At 38.3% G+C, this 26,721-nt stretch overlaps 1 protein-coding gene across 1 annotated transcript in view; it reads left to right on the top strand.

The window, feature by feature from the left end:
• LOC126263131 (guanine nucleotide exchange factor subunit Rich) overlaps window positions 1-26,721 on the top strand; it is a 321,707-nt gene that overhangs the window by 85,091 nt on the left and 209,895 nt on the right. Inside the window, exon 8 of the mRNA XM_049960154.1 lies at window positions 14,646-14,783. Coding sequence (XP_049816111.1) covers window positions 14,646-14,783 — 138 coding nt within the window. The remainder of the gene's footprint in view (window positions 1-14,645; window positions 14,784-26,721) is intronic.

Raw genomic sequence — 26,721 nt, 5'->3', positions numbered from 1 at the left:
CTAATATTCTCATGTGATAGCTTAGGTTTGGAACTGTCATGTTTGGGTTTATGATTATCACATCCATTGGTCCTTTCATCAAGCTCACCTTCTGCCTCAACCTTGTGGACCTTCAAGGGGGCGTCTACTTGTTTTTTATTTCCTGAATTACAACTGATTCCTGTCTGAACTGCTGATTGTGGTTCTGCCAATGCCTCTGATCAACATTTCTGTTCCCATTCCTATGCCAAATATTACCTGGTTGTTGGTAGTTTCTGTTGTCCTGATTTCTAGCAAAATTTCTGTGATTTTGATCCCTAAAGTGTTCTCTATTTTGTTGATTATTTCCGCGAAAATGTTGTTCTTGTTTTGGATGAAAATTATAGTCCTTCTTTTGTAAATTGTTATATCCCCATGAATTTTGACTGACAGCATGATAATTGTTTTGTTCCCTTTTTTGAAAGTTATCATTTCCCCACTACCTTTCTGAGTAAACCCACTGTGTGTTCTTGTTGTTACCCTATCCAACTTTTCAATATAATGGAGAAACTGCTCAACATTACTATCAAAATGATTAATGGAAAATCTCATATAAAGATGCGAAACAAATACTAACAAAGAGATACAGGGGCTGGCCAGTACTTACCTCAGCTCAGTACAGCCGATAAATACACAAAAAACAGAACTGAAAATTTTACGTTCCTAGCTTTCTGAACAAATGTTCCTTCATCAGGGAGGAGAGAGGGGAAAGAAAGGGAAGAAGGGAAAGTAGATTCAGTTACTCACAACCCAGGTTATGAAGCAACAGGGAAAGGAAAACAGGGAGGGTAGCAAGGATGGAGGCATGGTTGTCAGAGGGAAGCCAAAGATATTCTACTGTAAGTACTATGCCAGCTTCAAACCAAAGAGGATGCATACAGAAGTAAAGAGGTATATAGTATAAAGATAAACACAACTATGTAGGATGAAAAGATGCGTGAATGGCTAAAGAGGAAAGGGAAAGAGGAGAAGATTGAAGAGTAAATGGGAGTGAGGTTGTTTAACGTAGGTTCAGTCCAGGGGGATGGCGGGATGAAAGGATGTGTTGGAGTGCAAGTTCCCATCTCCGCAGTTCAGAGGGACTGGTGTTTGGTGGGAGAAGCCAAATAGCACATACGGTGTAGCAGGTTCCTAGCCCTAGAATTATGCTGGAGGGCATGCTCTGCTACTTGGTATTGGACATCTCCTAGGCGGACAGTTCATCTGTGTCAGTTCATGCGCTCAGCCAGTTTAGTTGTTGTCATACCGATGTAAAAGGCTGTGCAGTGCAGACATGTCAGTTGATAAATGACATGTGTAGTTTCACACGTGGCCCTGCCTTGAATTGTGTATGTTTTACCAGTAGCGGGGCTCGAGTAGGTGGTTGTGGGGGGATGCATGGGGCAGGTTTTGCAGCGGGGTCGGTTACAGGGGTAGGAACCGCTGGGTAGAGAAGGTAGTCTGGGAATATTGTAGGGTTTAACAAGGATGTTACGGAGGTTAGGGGGGCGACGAAAGGCAACTCTGGGTGGTGTGGGGAGAATTTTGTCAAGGGATGATCTCATTTCAGGGGTTGACTTGAGAAAGTCATATCCCTGGTGGAGTAATTTGTTGATGTTTTCGAGGCCAGGATAATATTGGGTGACAAAGGGGATACTTCTGTGTGGTCTGGGGATAGGAACATTGTTGTAGGGCGGGGGGGGGGGGGGGGGGGGGATGTTTTGCTCGGGAGATCTGTTTGTGGACAAGGTCTGCAGGATAGTTGCAGGAGAGGAAAGCACTGGTTAGGTTATTGGTGTAATTGTTCAGGGATTCGCCACTGGAGCAGATACGTTTGCCACGAATACCTAGGCTGTAGGGAAGGGAGCGTTTGATGTGGAATGGATGGCAGCTATCAAAGTGAAGGTACTGTTGTTTGTTTGTGGGTTTGATATGGACAGAGGTGTGGATGTGAGCTTCAACAAGATGAAGGTCAACATCCAGGAAGGTGGCTTGGGTTTTGGAGAAGGACCAGGTGAAATTCAGATTCGAAAAGGAGTTGAGGTTACGGAGGAAATTAAGGAGTGTTTCTTCACCATGAGTCCAGACCACAAAGATGTCATCTATAAACCTATACCAGGCCAGGGGAAGCAGCTGTTGGGTTTTCAGGAAAGCCTCCTCCATGCGGCCCATGAAGAGGTTGGCATAGGACGGAGCCATCCTGGTTCCCATGGCCGTTCCCCTGATTTGTTTGTAGTGTGAGTAACTGAATCTACTTTCCCTTCTTCCCTTTCTTTCCCCTCTCTCCTCCCCGATGATGGAACATTTGTTCCGAAAGCTAGGAACGTAAAATTTTTGGTTCTATTTTTTGTGTATTTATTGGCTGTACTGAGCTGAGGTAAGTACTGGCCAGCCCCTCTATCTCTTTGTTAGTATTTATTTCAACATTACTATTAGGACAATGAACTAAACTCAACTGCATTGCTGATTGCACTCTTCTCTTTAAGGTTTCAATTTTGATCAAGTCATCCAAAGGTTTTGTTAAATGAATAAGTTTTTGAAGTTCACTTTTGCAAAATTGTTTCATGCTCCCATCTGATGCTCTATAGTTTCTCCCATTCAAAATTCACTTTTGATTCTAGTTTGTTTAAGATCATCCCAAAAATTTTCCAGAAATTTTGATTCAAATTCTGAAAAGGTCATCCCCACAGTTACAATCTGGTTTGCCCAAGTCAAAGCTTCCCCTTCCAAGATTTTTTTCACAAATTTAATTTTCATATCATCTGGTGAGTGAGGTAAAAAAACAATCCTTACAATACTGTATAAAATCAACGGGGTGTAAGGGTCCATCTACTGAAAAGTGCTTCACTGGAATATTAGATACAAGATTGCATGTGTTGACATTGTGATTTTTGCTTTGAAATTCAATGTTAAAACTTTCAATTTTTGTTTTCTAAATGATTGCATTCTACTTTTTTTCCTAGAGTAACCAAACGATTGTCAGTTTTTTGTTCTACATTTTTTACTAAAACTTTTGTTTTCGCATCCAAATTTTTAATTTCCCCTTTTATTTCATTAAAATCAATTAAATTTCTTTCCCTATCTGCCAGTAACTCATTTTTTACAGTATTAATTTCATCGCTCAATTTAGCATCAATTTCATTTACTTTTGCTTCCACAGATTCAATTTTTTCCTCAACACTGCCAACTCTGTTCGAAAGATCACCCACTTGGGTATTGGCTGCTTGGACTTGCAACACAATGTTATCAATTTTTTCATCCCAGTAAGTCTTATTGTCGTCAACTGATTGTTTAATTTGTTTCGTGAAATTTACAAGAAAACTTTTTAAATCAAGTTGATCGGTTCTTTCTGTTTCATTTGGCCTGTCCTGATTTTCGAAGTCTATTAAATTACTATTTCCTACTTTAGGCACAATACTCTCGAAAATCTCATAAGTCATTGTGAAAAAAAAAATTATACACAACAATGCAAAACAAGATAAAAATATTGTTTTAACAAAATACAAGGGTTTTGTGACTTATTTGGAACACTCTTCTACTGTTGCAAATCCACGTTTTCCATCCATGTGATTGTCGACCAAAATTCTTGAAATTACTTCTTCTGTCAAAAATTATATTTTTTGCCGAAACGTTTCTTCTCCAAAACTTTTACTTCCCGATGAACACAAATACTGTAACACACATTCTGAAAAATTGGTATGAACACACAAAAATTTTCTTCTTCGTAGCACTGTTGAAGATCGTGTGAACACAATATCCTGGCTCAGCCCCTAGTTGAAATATGCTCACTATTTTTATATACTGTATTTAGCATATTTTGTACAGTACCTTTTCCGTGAAATGTTTACAAGACGATATTTGTCTTGGCTTCAGTCGTCTAGTGGTAGTATGATTCCACAATGCAGTTTCGTCGGCTGCAGAAATGACCTGGTTCAGTGCGTTTCCCTCATTTTTGGTGCTTCAAATACCATTTCTTCGAATGTGGTTTCTTCTTAAAGTTTATATAAAAAAAAGTAGTAACATAATTAATTTTTTCCTGTTCACTAGCAAATATTTATAACGGCGACCTGCACATTGTTCTACCGTCAACACACATCAAGAGTTCACTGCCGACTGACTACAGTCAAAGACGACTCCAGCATCAAAGACATTTGACACAGCACACAAGCTTCCACTTGTAATCAGTCTCTTTGATATTCTTCATCACATCTACTAATAGTAATCAATATGCTGTCACTCTCAAAAATATAAGTAAATTAGCATAAAATAAGGCAAATTACAATTAAAAAAAAATTCTGACAAAAATATAAGAAAACATTTACAACTTCCCTCATTAAATTTGGTATCGTCAAATCCAGTAGAAAATAACACATCTCCCAGATCCATTACACCATCGTCGATCATAATCCAAAAGCTCAACCTTTCAAATGTCCACAACTTTCTTACACTGTCCCCTGAATTAATCACGTCACCAGACCTTCCAATGTATTTGGATGACACATCTCATGTGTATATAGCCTGCCACCTGGCAACATAGCTGGTGAGGCTAAAATTTTAGCAGACCATTCTATTCTGCCAACTTAACAGGTATACTTTAGTTACACAAATGCAGAAAAAGGGGAACGTGAAAGTATTGAACTTTCTCATAAATTTATTAGTGTTGCTTTATCAGATATCTACTTTTTACTATAATCTTGTGTCAAAAGTTTAGGTATGGCCTATATTCTCATAGCGCCTATAGTCATTAAAATATGGTACACAGAATTTTGTGACCTGATCGGTTATGATAGATGTGCAAAGAAACCTGACCAAACTCATTCTAACTGTTTGGACTCTTCTTTTGTCATTTGGACTACGATTAGACGTAAAAACAAGTTGTCAGCAGCTGTTTCAAAATTCCTTTTAACCCTTTTTGTGAACTTTATTGTCATAAATAATCCCTCGTGCAAAACTAACATTGAAGCCTCCATAAATGACAATACTACAGTTAATTTTACATAACTTTTCTTATACTCTTTAAAAAATTTGGAGTGAAACAAAAAGTATTTCTCACTAGTTGCTTGTACATGTCAGTAATCTAGAATAATACAGCACTGTACTTGGAAATCCTGAGAGAAAGCCACGCACTGGAGTAAGTAGAGATAACCACTCACTTTGAAGAGGAAGCATTGGTCAGTGCAGAGGGACACACAGATACATTCTACATCTACATCTACATACATACTGCGCAATCCACCATACAGTGCGTGGCGGTGGGTACCTCATACCACAACTAGCATCTTCTCTCCCTGTTCCACTCCCAAACAGAACGAGGGAACAATGACTGCCTATATGCCTCTGTACGAGCCTTAATCTCTCTTATCTTTGTGGTCTTTCCGCGAAATATAAGTTGGCGGCAGTAAAATTGTACTGCAGTCAGCCTCAAATGCTGGTTCTCTAAATTTCCTCAGTAGCGATTCTCCTCCAGAGACTCCCACCCGAGTTCCTGAAGCATTTCCATAACACTTGCGTGATGATCAAACCTACCAGTAACAAATCTAGCAGCCCGCCTCTGAATTGCTTCTATGTCCTCCCTCGATCCGACCTGATAGGGATCCCAAACGCTCGAACAGTACTCAAGAATAGGTCATATTAGTGTTTTATAAGCGGTCTCCTTTACAGATGAACCACATCTTTCCAAAATTCTACCAATGAACCGAAGACGACTATCCGCCTTCCCCACAACTGCCATTACATGCTTGTCCCACTTCACGTCGCTCTGCAATGTTACACCCAAATATTTAATCGACGTGACTGTGTCAAGCGCTACACTACTAATGGAGTATTCAAACATTACGGGATTCTTTTTCCTATTCATCTGCATTAATTTACATTTATCTATATTTAGAGTTAGCTGCCATTCTTTACACCAATCACAAATCCTGTCCAAGTCATCTTGTATCCTCCTAAGTCACTCAAGGATGACACCTTCCCGTACACCACAGCATCATCAGCAAACAGCCGCATATTACTATCCACCCTATCCAAACGTTCATTTATGTAGATAGAAAACAACAGCGGACCTACCACACTTCCCTGGGGCGCTCAAGATGATACCCTCAGCTCTGATGAACACTCACCATCGAGGACAACGTACTGGGTTCTATTACTTAAGAACCTTCGAGCCACTCACATATTTGGGAACCAATCCCATATGCTCGTACCTTAGGAGTCTGCAGGAGTCAAACGCTTTCTGGAAGTCAAGGAATATGGCATCCGTCTGATACCCTTCATCCATGGTTCGCAAGATATCATGTGAAAAAAGGGCGAGTTGCGTTTTGCAGGAGCGACGCTTTCTAGAGCCGTGCTTATGCATGGACAGCAACTTATCTGTCTCAAGGAAATTCACTATATTTGAACTGAGAATATGTTCGAGAATCCTGCAACAAACCGATGTTAAGGATATTCTTGTCCTTGCAGCTTCACTGTCAGCCAAAAAAAAAGTGCCTGGGTTTTTATTTATTTATTTATTTATTTATTGTTCCGTGGGACCAAATTAAGGAGAAATCTCCATGGTCATGGAACGAGTCAATACATGAAATTATAACACGATATTAGAAACAGATAAAATGAAATATAGAAAAAAAACATATTCAGGTGACAAGTCATAAGTTTAAATGAAGACAATCAACAATGTAACACTGGAATTTGCTTAATTTTTTAGCTCTCCCAGGAGCTCCTCGACAGAATAGAAGGAGTGAGCCATGAGGAAACTCTTCAGTTTAGACTTAAAAGAGTTTGGGCTACTGCTAAGATTTTTGAGTTCTTGTGGTAGCTTATTGAAAATGGATGCAGCAGAATACTGCACTCCTTTCTGCACAAGAGTCAAGGAACTGCATTCTACATGCAGATTTGATTTCTGCCTAGTATTAACTGAGTGAAAGCTGCTAACTCTTGGGAATAGGCTAATATTGCTAACAACAAACGACATTAAAGAAAATATATACTGTGAGGGCAATGTCAGAATTCCCAGATTTTTGAATAGGGGTCGACAAGAGGTTCTCGAACTTACACCACATATAGCTCGAACAGCCCGTTTTTGAGCCAAAAATACCCTTTTTGAATCAGAAGAATTACCCCAAAAAATAATACCATACGACATAAGCGTATGAAAATATGCGAAGTAGACTACTTTTCGTGTTGAAGTGTCACTTATTTCAGATACTGTTCTAATGGTAAATAAAGCAGCATTTAGTTTCTGAACAAGATCCTGAACATGGGCTTTCCACAACAGCTTACTATCTATCCGTATGCCTAGGAACTTGAACTGTTCCGTCTCGCTTATAACATGCCCATTCTGTCTGATTAAAATGTCAGTTCTTGTTGAATTGTGAGTTAGAAACTGTAAAAACTGAGTCTTACTGTGATTTAGCATCAAATTATTTTCCACAAGCCACGAACTTATTTCATGAACTAAATTATTTGTTACTGTTTCAATATTATACACAAGATCCTTCACTATCAAGCTGGTGTCATCAGCAAACAGAAATACTTTTGAATCACCTGTAATACTAGAAGGCATATCATTTATATAAATAAGAAACAGCAGTGGCCCCAGCACCGACCCTTGGGGAACGCCCCACTTAACAGTGCCCCATTGGGACTGAACATCACTACCACTCTCAATATTGCGGAGAATTACCCTCTGCTTTCTGTTCTTAAAGTAAGAGGCGAACCAATTGTAAGCTACTCCCCTTACTCCATAATGGTCCAACTTCTGCAGTAATATTTTGTGGTCAACACAGTCAAAAGCCTTCGTTAAATCAAAGAAAACACCTAGCGTTCGCAACCTTTTATTTAATCCGTCGAAAACCTCACAGAGAAAAGAGAATATAGCATTTTCAGTTGTTAAACCATTTGTAAAACCAAACTGAACATTTGACAGCAAATTATGTGAATTTAAATGCTCCAGTAACCTTGTATATACAACCTTCTCGATAACTTTAGCAAACACCGATGGCATAGAAATAGGTCTAAAATTGTCAACATTATCAATGTCTCCCTTTTTATAAAGTGGCTTCACTACCGAGTATTTTAATCGATCAGGAAACCGACCACTCCTAAAGGAAAAGTTACAGATATGGCTAAGTACTGGGCTAACATACATAGAACAATACTTCAGTATTCTGCTAGATACCCCGTCATATCCATGAGAGTTCTTGGTCTTTAGTGATTTAATTATTAACTCAATCTCCCTCTTGTCAGTATCATGGAGGAGCATTTCAGGTAACAGTCTCGGAACACTTTTTTCTAAGAGCGCTATATGATTCCCTGTTGGAATTAGGTTTCTATTTAGTTCACCTGCTATATTCAGAAAGTGATTATTAAATACTGTACATATATGCGACTTATCAGTAACACGGACATTCCCACTACGCACTGATTCTATATCCTCGACCTGTCTCTGCAGACCAGCAACTTCCTTTACGACTGACCATATGGTTTTAATTTTATCCTGAGACTTAGCTATTCTATCTGCATACCACATACTTTTTGCCTTCCTAATAACATTTTTAAGCACCTTACAATACTGTTTGTAATGGGCTGCTGCATTTAGATTTTGACTGTTTCTAACGTTTTGATATAATTGCCACTTTGTTCTACAAGATATTCTTATCCCTCTAATCAGCCACCCAGGCTGCCTGTTTGTGCTAGTACCCTGTTTTAAACGTTGTAACGGAAAGCAACTTTCAAAGAGCATGAGAAAGGTCTTTAGAAAAGCATTATATTTATCGTTTACTGTCTCAGCGCTATAAACATCTTGCCACTCTTGTTCCTTTATAAGGTTTACAAAGGTCTCTACAGCAACCGGATCAGCTTTCCTGAACAGCTGATGACTATATTTAACACGAGTTGCAGCATAAAAATCTTTTAAAGTTAAAATTTGCGCATCATGATCTGAAAGGCCATTCACCTTTTTTCTAACAGAATGCCCTTCTAGTAATGAGGAATGAACAAAAATGTTGTCTATGGTTGTTCTACTGTTCCCTTGCACTCTCGTTGGAAAGAATACGGTTTGCATAAGATTATATGAATTAAAGAGGTCTACCAGCATCCTCTTCCTTGCACAATCACTTATACAATTAATATTGAAGTCACCACATATAACTAACTTTTTGTATTTCCTATAAAGTGAACCAAGAACCTCCTCTAGCTTTAGCAAAAATGCTGTGAAATCGGAGTCTGGGGATCTATAAATAACAACAGTTACAAGTTTAACTCCGTTAAATTTAACCACACCTGCACAACATTCAAACACCTTTTCAGTGCAGTACTTTGAAACATCAATTGACTCAAATGCGATGCCGTTTTTCACATACATGGCTACTCCCCCACACCGCAAAGAGCTCCTCGAAAAGCAGCCAGCCAACCTGTATCCTGGTAAAGGAAGCCTCTGAATTATCTCCTTATTTAAGAAGTGTTCAGATATACCAATAATTTCAGAGTCAACATCTATAAGCAGTTCACTAACTTTATCCCTAATACCTTGTATATTTTGATGAAATATACTAATTCCCTCATTACTCGGATACCTAAGCTTTGTCAAAAGTGATTCCCTTGTTAGAGAGACTTCCCTTAAGCAGGAATACCTATCAGCTGACTTCAATCTAAAAAAGGTGCAGCTCTAACACACACTACTGCAGGAATTTTCCCATGAGTGATCCCACCAACCCCACCTATGCTGTCACCTATAAGCTTTGCCAACCTCCCCTTCCCATACCTGTTGAGGTGCAGGCCGTGTCTAGTGAAACCCGTCCTGCTGATAGACTCCGCCGACACCACTGAAATGTGACCCATGCTTTCTGTCATCAGCGCACCCCCAAGTCTCATGTTATTACGCCTTACGGCTGTATTAAGATGAGGCCGATCGTGACGCTGAAACAGTTCCACGAAATGCACATTCGTGTTGCCAGTCTGAGTGGCTATCTTTTCCAGGTCACCATCTATGTTATACTCCCCATCCCTACCAATACTATTACCAGCCCCACCCACAATCACTACCTGATCCTCTTTAGTAAAATCCCTACATAACCCCCCTATGTTAACAGTCACCTGAGCCAACCCTGCATTAGGCTTCACAATGCTGGTGACCTGGTACTCACTTCCCAGCACTTCCTGCAACTGCTGGCCTACACCTCTGCCATGTGAACTACCTAACAGCAGAACCTTCTTCTTCCTCTTCGACTTTGCAACTGTTCTAGGCACAGTAACTACTGAGGTCTGCTGCATACTTCCTACATCTACAGCTACTAGAGATTCCTCTCCACTAGACTCTGACAGTTGGTCATATCTATTGTAAACACCAATAGTAAAACTATCTGAAAATCTTCTCCTCCTAGCAGATCTCTTGCCAACAGCCAGCTCCCATTCCCCAACCCCCTTCTCCCTCCTCATCCTATCTAGCTCCTCCTGTGCGTTTTTCAACTGCACCTGAAGGGCACAGATCTTACGCTCCTGCTCCTCTATCAGTTTACTCTTGCTACATAACCTGCAGTTCCAGGAGAGGATCTCACCAGAATGCCCACTGGCTTCCCCACTGCATTCCCCCCAGTGAAAATACTTCGAACAAGTGTCACACCGCAATCCACTACTCACGAACCTACGGCAAAGCCCACACTTCTCACTCATGGTAAAATTTTACGTTTTCTAAGTTCCGCTACTACAATAAGAAGATGCTAAAAACCTGACTACAATAATCACAAACTTACTCTACAAGGGAAGTAACTACTATTATTAACAGTATTAATAAACAACAAATGTGAATATAACAAAAGACTAATACAGAAAGAGAATCAAACGTATAATCACACAGTAACGAGCTGTAAACAGTTCCCAAAAGGTTCTTCTGAAATTATTTCACCAGAAAACACCACGAACACCGGTTGAAGACTACTAAAGTTCCTAAATAAATCACTATGCACAAACAATTAATTAGTACTTAGCTTTCGATGCGCCGCTACAGCTGCAACTGGTCAGCGCGGAATGTAAACACAGGCAAGAGGTTAAGTTGCTCGATACGAAACACTCACAAATATCACGTCACAACAGAAGAAAGGCAGAGCTGAATGAAGAAACCACTAATATGTCACTTATATAGTAAATATTATCACAAAAACCGTTAAAATATGTATCTGGAACCTAAAAATATATGAAAACTTAGAGAGCGATCTCACACGCAGTCACTCGCTTATGACGTCACACCAAAGAGTGTTATATTACTTTACTAGTTGAATAAATAAATGTACATGTGAACCAGGTAATATGAGATTAGGTCTCATATGAAAGAATTGGTGTTTCTTGGCCAGTGAAGAGACACATGCTGAAACACAAGTTTCTGAGATAGTGAAACAACTGTGTTAAAGCACAACAGTTTGCATTTATGGGATGAAATTGATTATGATAATGACATGTATAACTCCCCACCATTACAACTCACTACTTAATTGCAAATAGTTGCTGTTAAAATGTGTGTGTGTGTGTGTGTGTGTGTGTGGGGGGGGGGGGGGGAGGGGGGGAAGAACCAGATGCATGTGTGCCCACATTGTATGTATCATCATGCATACATTTACACATAGAAGGGGGAGTAATGCCCATAATGTTTCAGTAAACTGCATGATCTCCTGAGACATAGCCACTGGTGAACATCTGAGGGAGTTTCTCAGTGAACTCTGGATTTCCTTCTCAATTGCTCTGTGACATTGTCAGTACTCTTATTATTGTGAACTTTGAGTTTGTTCCAGCGATTACCATTTGGATGATGATGGAATGTTGTGTGTTGGAGGGAGGGAAAATCTTAGCTTAACTCTCTTAGCTAGTGAGATGCTGTAGACCTTCATTGAAATCTCTGAACATTAATGTCAGCTTCGAACTAATGCAGTGCATGGCTTTTGAGACAAAACATTCATTAGTAGGCAATACTATGGACACATATCACATCCCAATATTTTATGCTTGCTCAAGTAAACAGACTTTGCCTAACACAATTTTTATTTACCTAGCTGCTCATGCAAATGCAGTAGCTTCCAGTTTATCAAGTAAAACACATTCAGCTCTCTGAATATATAACCTGGGTGCGATATCACATACTCAAGAAACGGAGCAAAGATAACTCAGTGAGAACATTAGCTCAGAAACATGTAGTTAACTGTAACACCTAGTGTTTCCCACAATTTTTCTCAATTATTGAAAGAATATAGGAGTCCTTTGAAAATGTACCTAACTTTTCATATATTTAAAAAAGTCTCCAGCACATAGTAGGCACCCTGAAGTCAGCGGAGCATCTGTTCATTGGGAAGATGTCGGTGATCTGCATTCCAATGACCACTTCCTGTTCTGCTGATTTGAATTTTTCTGACAGACAGAGCAATTTTTAAAAGATAGCTGCACAGGTAAGTGTTCTGAGGGGAAAAACTGGGTCTGTGCTGGAGTTTCTGGATATTTTCATATTTTTTAAAATGATTCTCTCTCTCTCTCTCTCTCTCTCTATTATTTTGAATGTGAAACCAATCGTGCCCAAACACTAAACAAGGAAAGCCATGTCCCTCAAGATAGCATGTTTTTATAAGCATGATGTTTGCAGAAGCTATAGGTAACAATACATCCCCATGGCTATCAACTATTACAGATTGTCCATGATTGTTATTGATTTATCACCTTAATTGCACAGTTATGGAGAGTTACTAAAAGTTATGAAAACAGACATTTTACAATTTGATGTTTTAAAAAAGGTACTGTTTACATTGTACTAATCTTATGCTACTAAAATGTTGTATAGATTGCAATGATTCCTTTTCTAAGTACGTAGTAAACCTGTCTATGAATGATTTCATCACAGCTTACTAAGATAGGCTATACAGAATGATTAGGGAAATTGTTTTCTTCTACATGTGTCAGCTTAAAGGATAGAAATAAAAAACTTTCAAACCAAGTGCCATCACAAAATTCAAGGTGTTCGTCTGTAATCTGTTGGAATTTTTCTGACCAGAGGATTCACAAGATGTGCAGTTCACGTATTTATCCATACTTAATACATACGCACCGTGCTGACGTTATTATGTTAATGGCTGTCTCCTTTAATTTTTTAAAATTGTGCTGATAGTAAAGTATTATAGAAATTTTCAGTGGTTTTGTGATGTTCTGTGTTCAGTGGTTTTATTAGTCTTTTCATGATTCAAAACCACTGTTCCAGCGTAAGATTTGTGAATGTCTATGGTAAAAGCTGTGGGTATGTTTTACATAGCTTAAGTACACCATGACAACTATTTTAGATTGCCATCTGTTGCCTCAGATATCTCTTCTTGATGAATTTTTGTCTTGCTACTTCATTCTTGTGGTTCAGATCCTCTATGCCACTGCTGTGCTTGAACATCCAACTTTTCTGGATGTCATTCCGTCTTGCAGGGAATCCTAAATGAAAAATCGCAGCTTCTATTCTGAGCTACAAAATGGCTTCAAATGAACTCTTGTTTCAACTCTTCAATATTTTAAAGTTCATTACTTCTCATTAACATATATTTCAGTAGCTCAAATAGGCTAGATCAGTGGTAACCAACATCAATCTAATACATCTGACTTGAAGGTCATACTGACAATCAATGGTTCATTAAAAGTTAATTCATTTGTATTGATGACAGTGGCATGGTTGGTAGGCTGCTTATTCTGGGCAGCTCATGGCACCTTCAACTGGAGCCATCACAGTGTAAACATGTGCGCCCAGCTGGTAGCTGGTGTGTGTTCATTGCCAATGTACCTCTGCCCCCCTGTAGCATCTGTGCCAAAATAAAGTGGTGCTGACAGTCTCTAATTGCATCTTGCTTATTATGTATACCTATTTCCTCTATTACAGTCATCGTTTGCTGGGAAATTCTTGATAGTGGACTAGTAAACTTGATAAAACATCCTGATACACTACACTACATATATAATGTTAGCAGTTAATGATTTTTCCGTTGTTTTGTCAAAAATTCAAGGAATTCAACTTTTCCTTGTTCCTTTGGCAACTGTTAAGTTTCTGTAAATACAAGCCTTACACAAATGATAATGCAAAATAAAACAGTGGAAGTGATATCCAGAGTGAAAACAGACAAAAATTATAAAGTGGAAACTGCTGTAGTGATGTTCCAATTACTGGTAGTCATAGATTTACTTATCTGTATCATAGGGGTGATAATTCTAGTCTGCACAATTTGAGAAAGTAGTCCCAGCTACAAGCATCTTCAGCAAGGTGTTCTCTCTCTCTCTCTCTCTCTCTCTCTCTCTCTCTCTCTCTCTCTCTCTCTCTCTCTCTTTCTCTGAATTTAGATATCATAATTTGTTTCAGTTAAAGACATGTGTCTTGTAATACTGTGCTTTTTCCCTTCTCAAGTTAGATTTATCATTTTTAACAACTCCGTGTGTGTGTGTGTGTGTAGCAGAATTTAGAGTATCTTAATTTGTCTCCGTTAAAGATGTGTGTCTCATAATACTGTGCTTTTCTCCTTTTCAAGCTAGATTTATCATTTCATCGTTTTTAACATCTCCACACATACTTTGCATTTCAAGTTTTTCATGTACTAAACATAGGATACTTTAAATTAATTTACTTCTCTAAGGCTGGTTTTCTTTTCTAGGAATGGTCAGCTGAGGGTTATCAGTTGTGGTTAGTGAAACAGCAACTGAATCATGATCCTGGAGGGCAGGATGCTGAAACAGACAGTGTCATCCAGTTGGATTTTGTGAAAAGTGCTCTTACTGTCAACCCATGTATGGTAATACCTCTGAATGGAAAAAATTTTGTTATTCACATACATTATGGAGCTGCATTAAATTAATTTAAAACTAGACCCATACTTATGTTGTAGGACAGTCCAGTCCTATGCATGTGTTTGAAATGAAATATTATATACCTAAAGTTAAAAATTGAAATAGTGAAAGCTTTCTTAATTTTTAAAATTGATGATTTCCATGCAGGCACATTGACTACTGGCAGAAGTTTATCCAACATGCTGGTAAAGGAATACAGAACTTTTCTCTTGAAATGTTTAAACACACACATCATCTGTCCAAAATTAATGAAATTTTCAAGAATTTTTAACAACAGCCTTAATTATATTTAAAAACAGACATGACCATTTAAAATAAACTTTTGATGTGGCAACCTTTGAAGCAATTTTTGAAACAGAGTCATGACCCATAGTCTTGGCAGCAGAATGAAACCTCCTTTTATTCCCTGCCTTCTTGCATCATACTGCCCATCCAGAGTGAGATTTTCACTCTGTCGCGAAGTGTGTGCTGATATGAAACTTCCTGATGGATTAAAACTGTTGCTAAGCCATGTCTCTTTAATGTCATTTCTTCCAGGAGTGCTAGTCCTGCAAGTTTCACAGGAGAACTCCTATGACATTCAGAAGGTAGGAGATGAGGTACTGGCATAGAGCTGTGAGGAGGGTAGCTCAGTTGGTAAAGCACTTGCCTGTGAAAGGCAAAGGCCCAAGTTAGAGTCTTGGTCCAGCACACAGGAAGTTTCACACTGACCATTTCTTTATAGGCTTACTTTTCTTCTCTGTGGGTGGGATATTCTCATGAAGTACCGTGCTGTGAGCTGTTCAAGTGTAGCCATTTTGGAAAGCTGTCCACATCAAGATGAGGCTGCAGTCTACCCAAGAGTTTCCAGCTGTTCTGTTAGATTAGATTAGATTAGATTCAGTTTTCGTTCCTTAGACCCAAAAAATGAGAATTCTCATGGGTATGGAACATGCCAGAAAGTATAACATAAAAAACATAAAACATTTGAATATAATACTTACTACCCTGATCATTTGTCAGGAGAGTGTCAAAATAGGTGAATACAATACAGTAAACTGGAACAGCTAATATTTACAGAATCAAAATGTGTCAGAATGAAACATTGTTATGCACTATTAATAAATTTATCATACACAAAATACCTAATCTTGACTGCTGTGACAAAGTTCTGTCAAAACTGAAATCTAATAGACTTAAGCTGGCCTAACGGTCTCTGTTAAGATATTCATCTATAGAGTAGAAGGAGTTTCCTATCAAAAAGTCTTTCAAACTCTGTTTAAAGCATGCTTTTTATGGTTTCTGGCAATTTATTAAAAATGTGTGTTCCTGAATATTGGACCCTGTTTTGGACCAAGGTAGGTGATTTTAGATCTTTATGTAGATTGTTCTTATTCCTAGTATTTGTTACTATTTATTGAGCTATTGGTTGGAAATAGAGATATATTACTTGCAACAAATTTCGTTAAGGAATAAATATACTGAGAAGCAGTGGTCAGAATACAAAGTTTCTTGAACACGTTTCCACATGGTGATCTTGAATTTACACCATAAATGCTTTTACATACTAAAAATCTTTGCTCGGTTTGATGAGTTACCCCAGAATAAGATCCTGTATGACATAACAGACGAAAGTAAGCAAAGTATGCAAGATTTTTTTTATATTTATGCCTCCTACATCTGACATCATTCTCACCACTGCAAATACAGACTTGTTTAGGTGCTAAAGCAGTTTTGTGGATGCGCTTACCAACTAAATTTATTATCGAGTTGTAGGCCCGGAAATTTAACAATGTCAGCCTCTTCGATCTGTATGTCTTCATACGTTATACTCATGCTTGAAGGAAATCTCTTACAGGTTCTGAACTGCATGTAGTGGGTCTTTTCAAAGTTTGATGACAGTGAATTAGCTTTAAATCATTTATTAATTTCAATGAAAATTTGAGTAGCAGTTATTTCTAAATCTGTACTTGGCTTGCTGCTTATTGTGATGTTTGTATCATCTGCAAACAAAACAAACTTAGCATCTGGGAATGTAACAGATGAGAGGTGATTAATGTACACAAGAAAAAGCAATGGACCCAAGATGGAACCTAGAGGAACACCACATGTTATTAATTCCTAATCAGATGAAGACTCTGCTTACTGCACAGGTATTTCACAATGACACCCTTTCTTTCCTGTTAGTTAAATAAGCCTCAAACCATTTCACAGCACTGCCACTGACACTGTACTGTTCTAATTTATTAAGAGGATGGTGTGGTTCATGTCAAAGGCTTTTGACAGGTCACAGAAAATGCCAGTAGTCTCAAATATATTGTCTAATGAATTAAGTACGTTCACGCTGTAAGTATACCAGAACCCTTAAGAAATCCAAACTGTGACTTGGAAAATATATATTTGCAGTCAGATGCTTAAGGAGACGCTTGAACACAACCTTTCCAAATATTTTTGAGAAACCTGCAAAAGTGAAATTGGTAGATAGTTTGATGGTATTTCTTTAACCCTCTTCTTGTAAAGAGGCTTAACTGAAACCTGTTTTAGCCGGTCTGGAAATCTTCCACTGATAAGAGGTTGATTACACAAATAACTTAAGATAGAACTGAACTTGCATGAGCACTTTTTGATTAACTTCATTGATACGTTATCATACCCACTAAATACTTAGATTTTAACGATTTTGTATGATGGATGCTACTTATTTGGGAGACATGAGTTATTTTTAAAGACTGGTCTTGGATACTCCATTGCACTGTTCACTGAACCTGATGACCCCAAGCTGTCAGTAGCAGAAATGAAGTACTTGTTTAAGAGGTTTGTAACACTACATGCACTTGTTACCAAAATCTCATTTATTTTTAGGGCTATCTGTCCTCTTCCTTTTCAGCCCCACCTGTCTCTCGCTTCACAATATCCCATACTGTTTTTATTTTGTTGCACGATGTAATTATCTTTTTGTCATAACAAACCTGCTTCGATTTCTGGATTACTTGCTTCAATATGTAATGCATTACAGTGCTAACATCAGAGCTGTTTCTAGATAGTAGATACAGTCTCCTTTTTGTCCCACATTATATTTTTATTCCTCGTGTAATCCATGGTTCATTTTTTGACTTGTGTGTGGTTTGAGTTACCTTTAGGAGAAAACACTTTTCAAAAGTGGAGGTAACTTTATTAATGACTGCTTTGTATTTTCCATTTGAGTCAGAAATACTGTAAACATGTATCCAGTTCATGTCTTTGAGTAATTTCCTGAATATCTCAATTTTTGACTTATTCATTACCCTCCTGTACTCAGATTTAATAGATTTTTTATCCTGACAAGTTTCAACGTTTATCACAAGATGCTGCATCAGACAGCCCATTTACTATTGGTTTTGTAATATGACGTTTTTTCCCTAGATTTGCTTACAAAGATATTATCAGTAGCAGTTTCAGTGCATTTAGGTATCCTAGTTGCAAAGTTCACAGTAGGAGCTAAATTGAATGATAGTGTTACTGACTGCAATAATTGCTCACTGACAGAGCTTTTCAATAAGTCCACATTAAAATCAGCAGCAACAACTATTTCCTTGTTTTTGCTGTGAGATGGGACAACATAGCTTCCAGATGGTCTAGTGCCTAGCATTGCTGCCTCTGGATCTTGGGGTCCTGGGTTCAATTCCCAGCTGGGTCAGAGATTTTTCTCTGTCCGGGGACTGGGTGTTTGTGCTGTCCTCATCGTATCATCATCATTTGGGAAGTTCCGAGACTGGAAATGGGAAGATTTGGATCTTGTACAGGCACTGATAACCACGATGCGGAGTGCCACACAAACCATCATCATCATCATCATCATAACCATCATCATCATCATCATAAGTGACTGCACCGCTCAAAGTCAATTGGTCCCAGTGCTTGCACCTTTATGATAGGCGTGTAATACCTGTTCCACCAGTGTCGTCCACACGGTATCCCTCGAAGTGTTGACGGGTGCGTATCTCCCCAGAAACTGGTGTTTGGGCATCTGTTTGGCGGGAACCTTGGCCGAATCTCTGTGGTGTGAATGACCCTGCCTCACATAAGTTGCTATCCATGGAGATAAACTTCTTCCAGTTAGGATGTCACCTGTTGGGAAAGCATCCTCTGTACATTCGTGCATGCAGCACAGGCTAATGTGTCAGCGCAGTATGTGTGGTTGTCATATAACACACATGCTGTGAGTTAATTTGTGTACAGGATGTCTGTCTGGTGGTGAAGGATGTACATCTACAACTACATCCACATCCATACTCTGCAAACCACCATGAAGAGGCAGAGGGTATCCCGTTGTACCAGTTATTAGGGTTTCTTCCCATTCCATTCACTTATGGAGTGCAGGGAGAGTACTGTAATTAATCTAATCTTGTCCTCACAGTCCCTATGTAAGCGATATGTAGGTAATTGTAGTACATACCTAGATTCATCATTTAAATCTAGTTTCTAAAACTTTGTTGGTACACTTTCTCAGGATAGTTTATATCTATCTTCAAGAGTCTGCCAGTTCACTTTCTTTAGCATCTCTGTTAGACTTCCCCATGGGTCAAACAAATGTGTGATCATTCATTCTGCCCTTCTCTGTATACATTCAATATTAGTTCAGAATAAAACAGTGTTGGTTCCAAAATTATTTAATATCACCGATGCATTTCACCGTTTTGATGCATCATCAAATTGTGTAACAGTATCTGGAAATGTAACCCATCCATCATAAAGCCATATAAATGGGAAGTGGACCCAACAGTAACTGAATACATAATCCATCCATCATACATATTCAGTTACTGTTGCAACCATCTTCCATTTTATATGGCTTTACGATGGATAGGTTGCATATCCAGCTACTTTTATAGAATCTGATGATGCCCCAAAAGGATGAAATGCATAATTGATGTTAAATAACTTTGCAGCCATGACTGTTTTTATTCTGAAATAAATCGCAACTGGGTGCTGTAGCACTCTGACAGAATGGAACGGAATAATTTTTCCCCCTTAGTCCTATTTTTTACGGGTCCCACATACCAATATTCTAGAATGGGTCGCACAAGTGATTTGTAAGCAATACCCTTTGTAGACTGATTGCACTTCCTCAGTAAACTGAAGTCTACCACCTGCTTTACCCACAACTAAGCCCATGTGATCATTCCATTTCATAGTCATACAAAGTGTTACACTCAGGTATTTGTGTGAGATGTTAGATTCCATCTCTGAATCGTTGATATTTTAGTCATAGGATATTTCATTTTGTTTTGTTAAGTGCATATTTCTGCTTTTCTCAAAATTTAAAACAAGCAAGGGTGTACACTGTTTATCACCCACTGCTTGCTACAGTATACAACAGACACCTAGAATCTTAGAGAGAGTGTGGCAGAACTGCATACATCCTTGCATTGCACGCATTGAGCCTGGCGGTCATAGCTTTGAACAATTACTATGAACTACATTGTTGTTATGCAATGTATGCTGTATATGTCCATAACACATTAAATATGCATTTCTGACCCTTGGTTCCCTTCTCGGTTGTGGATTCACTATCACTTGTTTCTATTCGACCCAAAAGGTTTGAGACACCTTGTATAACATGTATCTCTAGTGTTTTGCTGAGGCAAATAATCCTGGAAGACTGTTGCTCTTTGAAAGTAGGTAAATATTTGTTTTTCCCAGTCAGTTACTTGACTGTACAGACTTTTTTTTCATGTTATTTGCAGTGGTTGAATACATATCCTTACCAGTGTTAATATTTCTTTGCCTGGTAACCCAAATTTCTGTATCTTTATTTATTTATTGGTACAGTAAATCTTATATACATACATTGTATTACTGATGTTGGACATATTTTACAATGGAATAGTATTAGGCAACTATTCTACTTTGTTACTCCTATAATCTGACAAACTGTAAAAACAGTCATTTAATAAAAATATTTTGGCAGCTTTTTTTTAAATGCATTTATATGTTTGGTTGTCTTAATAATTTCTGGCAGCTTATTGTAGATTTTTGCACCAGAGTGATAAGCACCCTTTCGAGGGAGATGTGTGCTGGAGTAATTTACATGGATATTTCCCCTTAACCTAGTATGGTGCTCATACACAGCAGTGGTTTGGATAAACTGATTCTCCTTCTTGACCGTACTTCTTTTTACAAAGAGCACAATTTCTGGCATATAAATGCAGGGAAGAGGGAGAATATTTAAATATTTTTAAAAAAGGCTCACATGAACTTCTACTGTTTGCTTTTTTTATTATTCATATTGTTGTCTTTTGCTTCGTGAATGATGTTATGGCAGGAGGAAAATTTCTGCAAAAGATAATGTCATATTTTAATAGCAAGCGTAACTGAGAAAAATACACAGTTTTTACAGTTTCAACCCGGACTAAATATGTTAGTGTAGAGAGCTGCAAGCTTAAGGCTGTCGTGTGTAGTTCCATTTCAGATTGTCTTGCAGGCAAAGACCTAGAAACTTGATCACTGTGACATCCTGAATTTCGTGGTTGTTCATTTGAATTGTTGGCTTCTCAGTATATTTATGTTGCTGAGGCTGAAAGTGAAGAATAATTGTTTTTCGTGGGTTTAAGACATGCCTTTACCTATAGAGCTATTGTGAAACTTCATTTGTGATGGCATCTGCAAATAGTACTGATTGTGTTTTCTTTACACATGAGGGGATATCGTTAGTACATGAAGGCAAATCATTAATGTATACTGCAAAAAGAAATGGTCCTAAGAAAGAGCCCTGTGGGACACCGTGAGTCAGTGAGGATAGAAGTGAAAGGTAGTTCTTTGTAGTGTAAGCGTGTCTGTATTTCACTTCTGTAACCTGAAATCGATTGCTTAAGTAGGATTTTAGCCACTCATTTGGCACCCGTCGCACACCGTAACAATCAAGTTTTTTAAGAGAATTGAATGATCTATAACATGAAAAGACTTGGTTAAAATTAAGAAAATACCTGAAATTTTGGAGTGATTGTTGCACTTAAGATACAGTTGATAAGATGAAAGGTAGCAGTCTCAGTGGAATGTTATGCTCTGGAACCGTGCCGGCATACCAATAGTACATTATTCTGACTGAAAATAATTTGTTAGCCGAGCTAAGCAGAGCTGTTCTGTAATATTTGAAAATCCAGATAGTAGCAACACTACAGGTCTATAATTTGACATTTTCTGGGGGGTCACCTTTCTTATAAAGAGGTATGACTTCAGCAGTTTGTGGCAGATCTGGGAAAATGCCCTGCAATAATGAACAATTGCAAATGTCTAATGGTGTGAGAAAAAGCTTGTTGACAATTTTATTATATGATCAGGGATCTCATCAACATCTGCTGAATTTTTTTTAATGAGCTTATGATTTTTCATAGCTTATCTTGACTACCAGGACTGAGGAACAAGCTTTTTTTATTTTTTTATCTTTTTGTATATTGAGATTTGCAAATGTGTGGGTGTCCTTCATAATTAATTTACCAAATTTTCTGGCCACCAAATCACTCGCAGTTGTTGCAAGTTACAAATTGAACGGATATGCAATTAACTTTGGATCAGTAATAAGAAGGTCATTATGGGATAGAGCAATATTCTTATGAGTTTCCTTCTTCCCAGTAAGTTTCTGCACAGCTTTCCATAATGACTTAGTCCTGTTTGATGATTCTCTGATATATCAGTCATTTTCTCTTAATTTAGCTTCTGTTATGACCTGCTTCAGAACTAATTTATATATTTTGGAATAGCCTAGAAATTCTGGTGACTGTTCTTTTTTGAACACTGCTATTGCTCGTTTTTGAAAGTTTAAATAAAGCATTCTTCCTGTTACAGAAGACGCTAATTTCTACAGTAACTCAGTTTTTTTTGGTTTGTTTATGTTTTTGGACTTTATTTTTAGGGAAGGCTTTTTGAAAATATTCACTGAATTTTAGTATGCTATCGTAGAACTTGTAATTTGTATTAGATGTATTAAGAGCATTATTCCATGATTAGTTATGTTGCAACTGCAGAAAATATTCTATATTTTGCTTGCTGGAGATTCTCTTATATTCAAGAGATTCCTACACAGATGGAGGGCAGCTGTGGGGCACAGTAAGTAACTGTGCCTGATCATCACTATATCCCTTGCTGAATGTCTGATCTGAGTACCTATCTGCATTTACCCCTGCTTGGTCAGACAGACTGTCACTAGTTTTTGTAATACAGATTGGGGAGTGGATTGTTACACAGAGGTTGTGACTTTCGATAACATTAAGCAAGTTCTCTCTTTCTGTACTACTACTACTACTACTACTACTACTACTACTACTTACAAAATAGATATTAAATCACCACATTATACTATAGTTCATTCATAACTTTTGAGTTTATGTACAGCAAGCTCAAGGTATTTAAAAACTCATATATATTGTTGTCTGGTGATCAATAAATTATTACTTTCGCTGTGGTTAATTCTTTGGCTGTAACCTCAAAACACTTTCTCTTTTGAAATTTTACAAACAGAGTCTAGTATGTTTTGTTTGACATACATACAACTTCCTGCATGTTTTGATGTAGTTGTGCAGAAGGAGTTTGTAAGTTTAAAGTTCTCAATTTTGAAGTTTTGTAAATAGCCATTGCACACCCAGTATTCACACATACATAAAACTGAAACATCTCTCCAGTCATCAGTAAGGAGGATGCTGAGATCATCAAGTTTGTTTGGCAGCAATTGGACACAGTGATGAGCTAATTTTAGAATATAATTGTAATTCTGTTTTATTTAATTGCCTGTGGTTGAGGAGGATGATAATTCAAAATTGACTGTTTTGTTTCCCAAACCTTGTACACAACATTTCAAAAATGGTGGATTGTTCTTATGTGCATTTAAACCTGTGTGAGGCAAAAGCCGATATGAATCACATACAGTATCATTGAGTGGTGTAACATTCCTAATATCTATTTCAGGATTCTGTGCATACTGCAAAATGTTTTAATTGGCTTGTAGTGTTGTGTCGGCAGACTTGCCAACACTACGTACACTAATTGAAACAGGCGGCCAAGATGCACGCGCTAACTCACGAAGGATGGAGTGAGGTCTGAAACAGGAGACTTAATGAATGCTATAAAGAAAAGTACATATCTTCTGGACTACTTAACTTTTAATCCTTCCTTTGTATACATCGTTCTTGATGAGACATCTGGAGATTGTGGCGATACAAGTGCGACTCTTTAGATACAAGCTATCTAAGGCTAATGGCGCCTTGCTAGGTCGTAGACATGAACTTAGCTGAAGGCTATACTGTCTCTCGGCAAATGAGAGCAAAGGCTTCGTCCGTATAGTCGCTAGCAACGTCGTCATACAACTGGGGCGAGTTCTCGTACGTCTCTCGAGACCTGCCGTGTGGTGGCGCTCGGTCTGCGATCCTGACAGTGGCGACACGCGGGTCCGACATGTACTAATGGACCGCGGCCGATTTAAGCTACCACCTAGCAAGTGTGGTGTCTGGCAGTGACACCACATGTAGTTATCAAACTGGGTGTTTCCTAGTATAAACTAACCTCATTCAAATTAGTTCTACTAGAAATTAAAATCACAGTGTCTACGCCCTCAGCAGCTCACAGACTTGCAGCAGAAAGGCATATGCTCAAGCAATCCATGCACAGTGACATCTGGGTACCGTATTTACTCGAATCTAAGCCGCACTCGAATCTAAGCCGCACCTGAAAAATGAGACTCGAAATCAAGGAAAAAAAAATTCCCGAATCTAAGCCGCACCTGAAATTTGAGACTCGAAATTCAAGGGGAGAGAAAAGTTTTAGGCCGTACCTTCAAATCGAAACAAAGTTGGTCCATTGTAATATGAGACACAATTTAGGTCGAATGAAAGACGATACAGCTACAATAGTTTGGTTCGAGTCGTAAGCTTAGCAGTTAAGCTTTACCAGGTAGCCATTGCTATGCGTCAGGCGCTCCGTCCGTATTTATACGGGTACCCTTCCTTTTTCACGTGCTTCGTCTGGTTTGAGTCATTTGCTTATTTTGCTTGGATCTGATTAGTGCTGTTTTCTTTGTTATAGGTGTTTACGTCACTCTAAGCTGAAAATGCATTACTGTCTGCGTCATGCATTGTTTGTCGCATTCTGATAGTGCGTGTTTACGGCCTGTCACCGCCCGCGGCATGGCTTGCTTTTGTGCACGCTACCGCCGCTTACAATTAAAAAAAAGAGAGGAATTGTCTCATTAGCGAAACAATGGCAAGTGACTGCTACTTGTTGTTACTTACACTGCTGCTTTCTTTGATAATGATCAACAAGAACCAAATAATAGACTGCGTATGATAGAACATGTTCTGAACAAGAGTTAGGCGAAAATTTTTCTCAGTTTGAAAATCTTTGCGGCCGCTTCTTTAGTACATCAAATTCTGCACAGAAATTAGTCATTTTAGATTTAAAAATCTAGTCAGTTGCCGTGCTTAATTTCTGACTGTATCACTATTAGGCATAAGAATAATACGAATATAAACATGACACGATACATATATTCTTCCGCGTTTGCTGCTGTCTCACTCTAGTTTCGTAGTTTATTAGGCAGACAGGATTTAAATGAGATAGCAGCAAACACGAAAGAATACATGGCAAAATGTTTATATTCGTATTATTCTTATGGTGAAGAGAATACTGCATGTGATTCACATTTCATCAGGTTCCTATTAGCAACAGTCTTGCCAGTCGGTTTTCGTAGTACATTGAAATTCTGCTACTTTCGAAGATGAACAATAAGGAATTTGTATTTACTTCGTTGGATAATGTATGAAAATGCAGTGGTCGAAACTGGGGGCGGAGAAAAAAAAGCTCGTCTTCCACCTTTTTTTTTAAAAAAAAAAAATTATTTACTGACGCAGAGGTTTTGGCGCCAGTATTTATCTCTGTGCCTACAAAGCATACCTGTGTAGCGCTACATATATTCGATGGCAGAAGTTAGTTGTGGCGGCACCTACCAACATTTTTCAGAACTTCCGCTTGCTTTGCACTCGATTCTAAGCCGCAGGCGGTTTTTTGGATTACAAAAACCGGAAAAAAAGTGCGGCTTAGATTCGAGTAAATACGGTATATCATGCATACATCAGAGGGGTTTTAAATAGAGTGTGATCACTGTACTGTCACCAGTATACACCTAAAGATGATCAGAAGACTGTGCTGAAATATTGTGGCAGCATGTTACTGAGATCTAGCAGTTCGCCTTAAATTTTATTGAACAATTCAGATTAGGTTTGTTTGTTTGGAAGACATCTCAGGGCCATACGATCCGAGTATCCAAATTACTGATGTCACATTTTGGCACCCAGTGTGGAGGAGATATAACATTTTAACACTCAGCATAGGATCAGGCGTAACATTTTGGCACCCTATTCAAGTCAAGACATAACATCCTCTTACAGATTTTTACGTACACTTTGCAAATTATTTTCTTTCCATGTGAAGAAAAAGTTGTAGTTCCTGATTTTTTTATATCTACACTGCCCATAAAAAAAATTATGTCCCTTAATGTACTGAGGCTTTCCGTAACTCACTGCCCCTTTTGACTTCGGTAGCAACTGCATTATTACAAAATGTTGACATAAAGGCCTCCTGTTTCTTGCCCATCCATTTCAACACTATTATCCAGAAGACAATGGAAACAACTGCATTAAAGACACACAACGTGTATCCACAGGACATGTGGTTTGTAATTGAAAAAGTGTCATGATGACCTTTCCATTGGCAAAAGATTCCAGAATAGTCCCCCATTCGGCTATGAGTTGCGGTGTGGAATGTCAGAAGCTTGAATGTGGCAGGGAAGCTGGAAAATCTGAAAACGGAAATGCAAAAGCTCACTCTAGATATAGTAGGGGTCAGTGAAGTGAAATAGAAAGAAGACAAGGATTCCTG

The sequence above is a fragment of the Schistocerca nitens genome, chromosome 6, assembly GCF_023898315.1.
Source record: "Schistocerca nitens isolate TAMUIC-IGC-003100 chromosome 6, iqSchNite1.1, whole genome shotgun sequence".
Taxonomy (NCBI): Eukaryota; Metazoa; Arthropoda; class Insecta; order Orthoptera; family Acrididae; genus Schistocerca; species Schistocerca nitens.
This window is presented reverse-complemented; position numbering and strand designations above follow the sequence as displayed.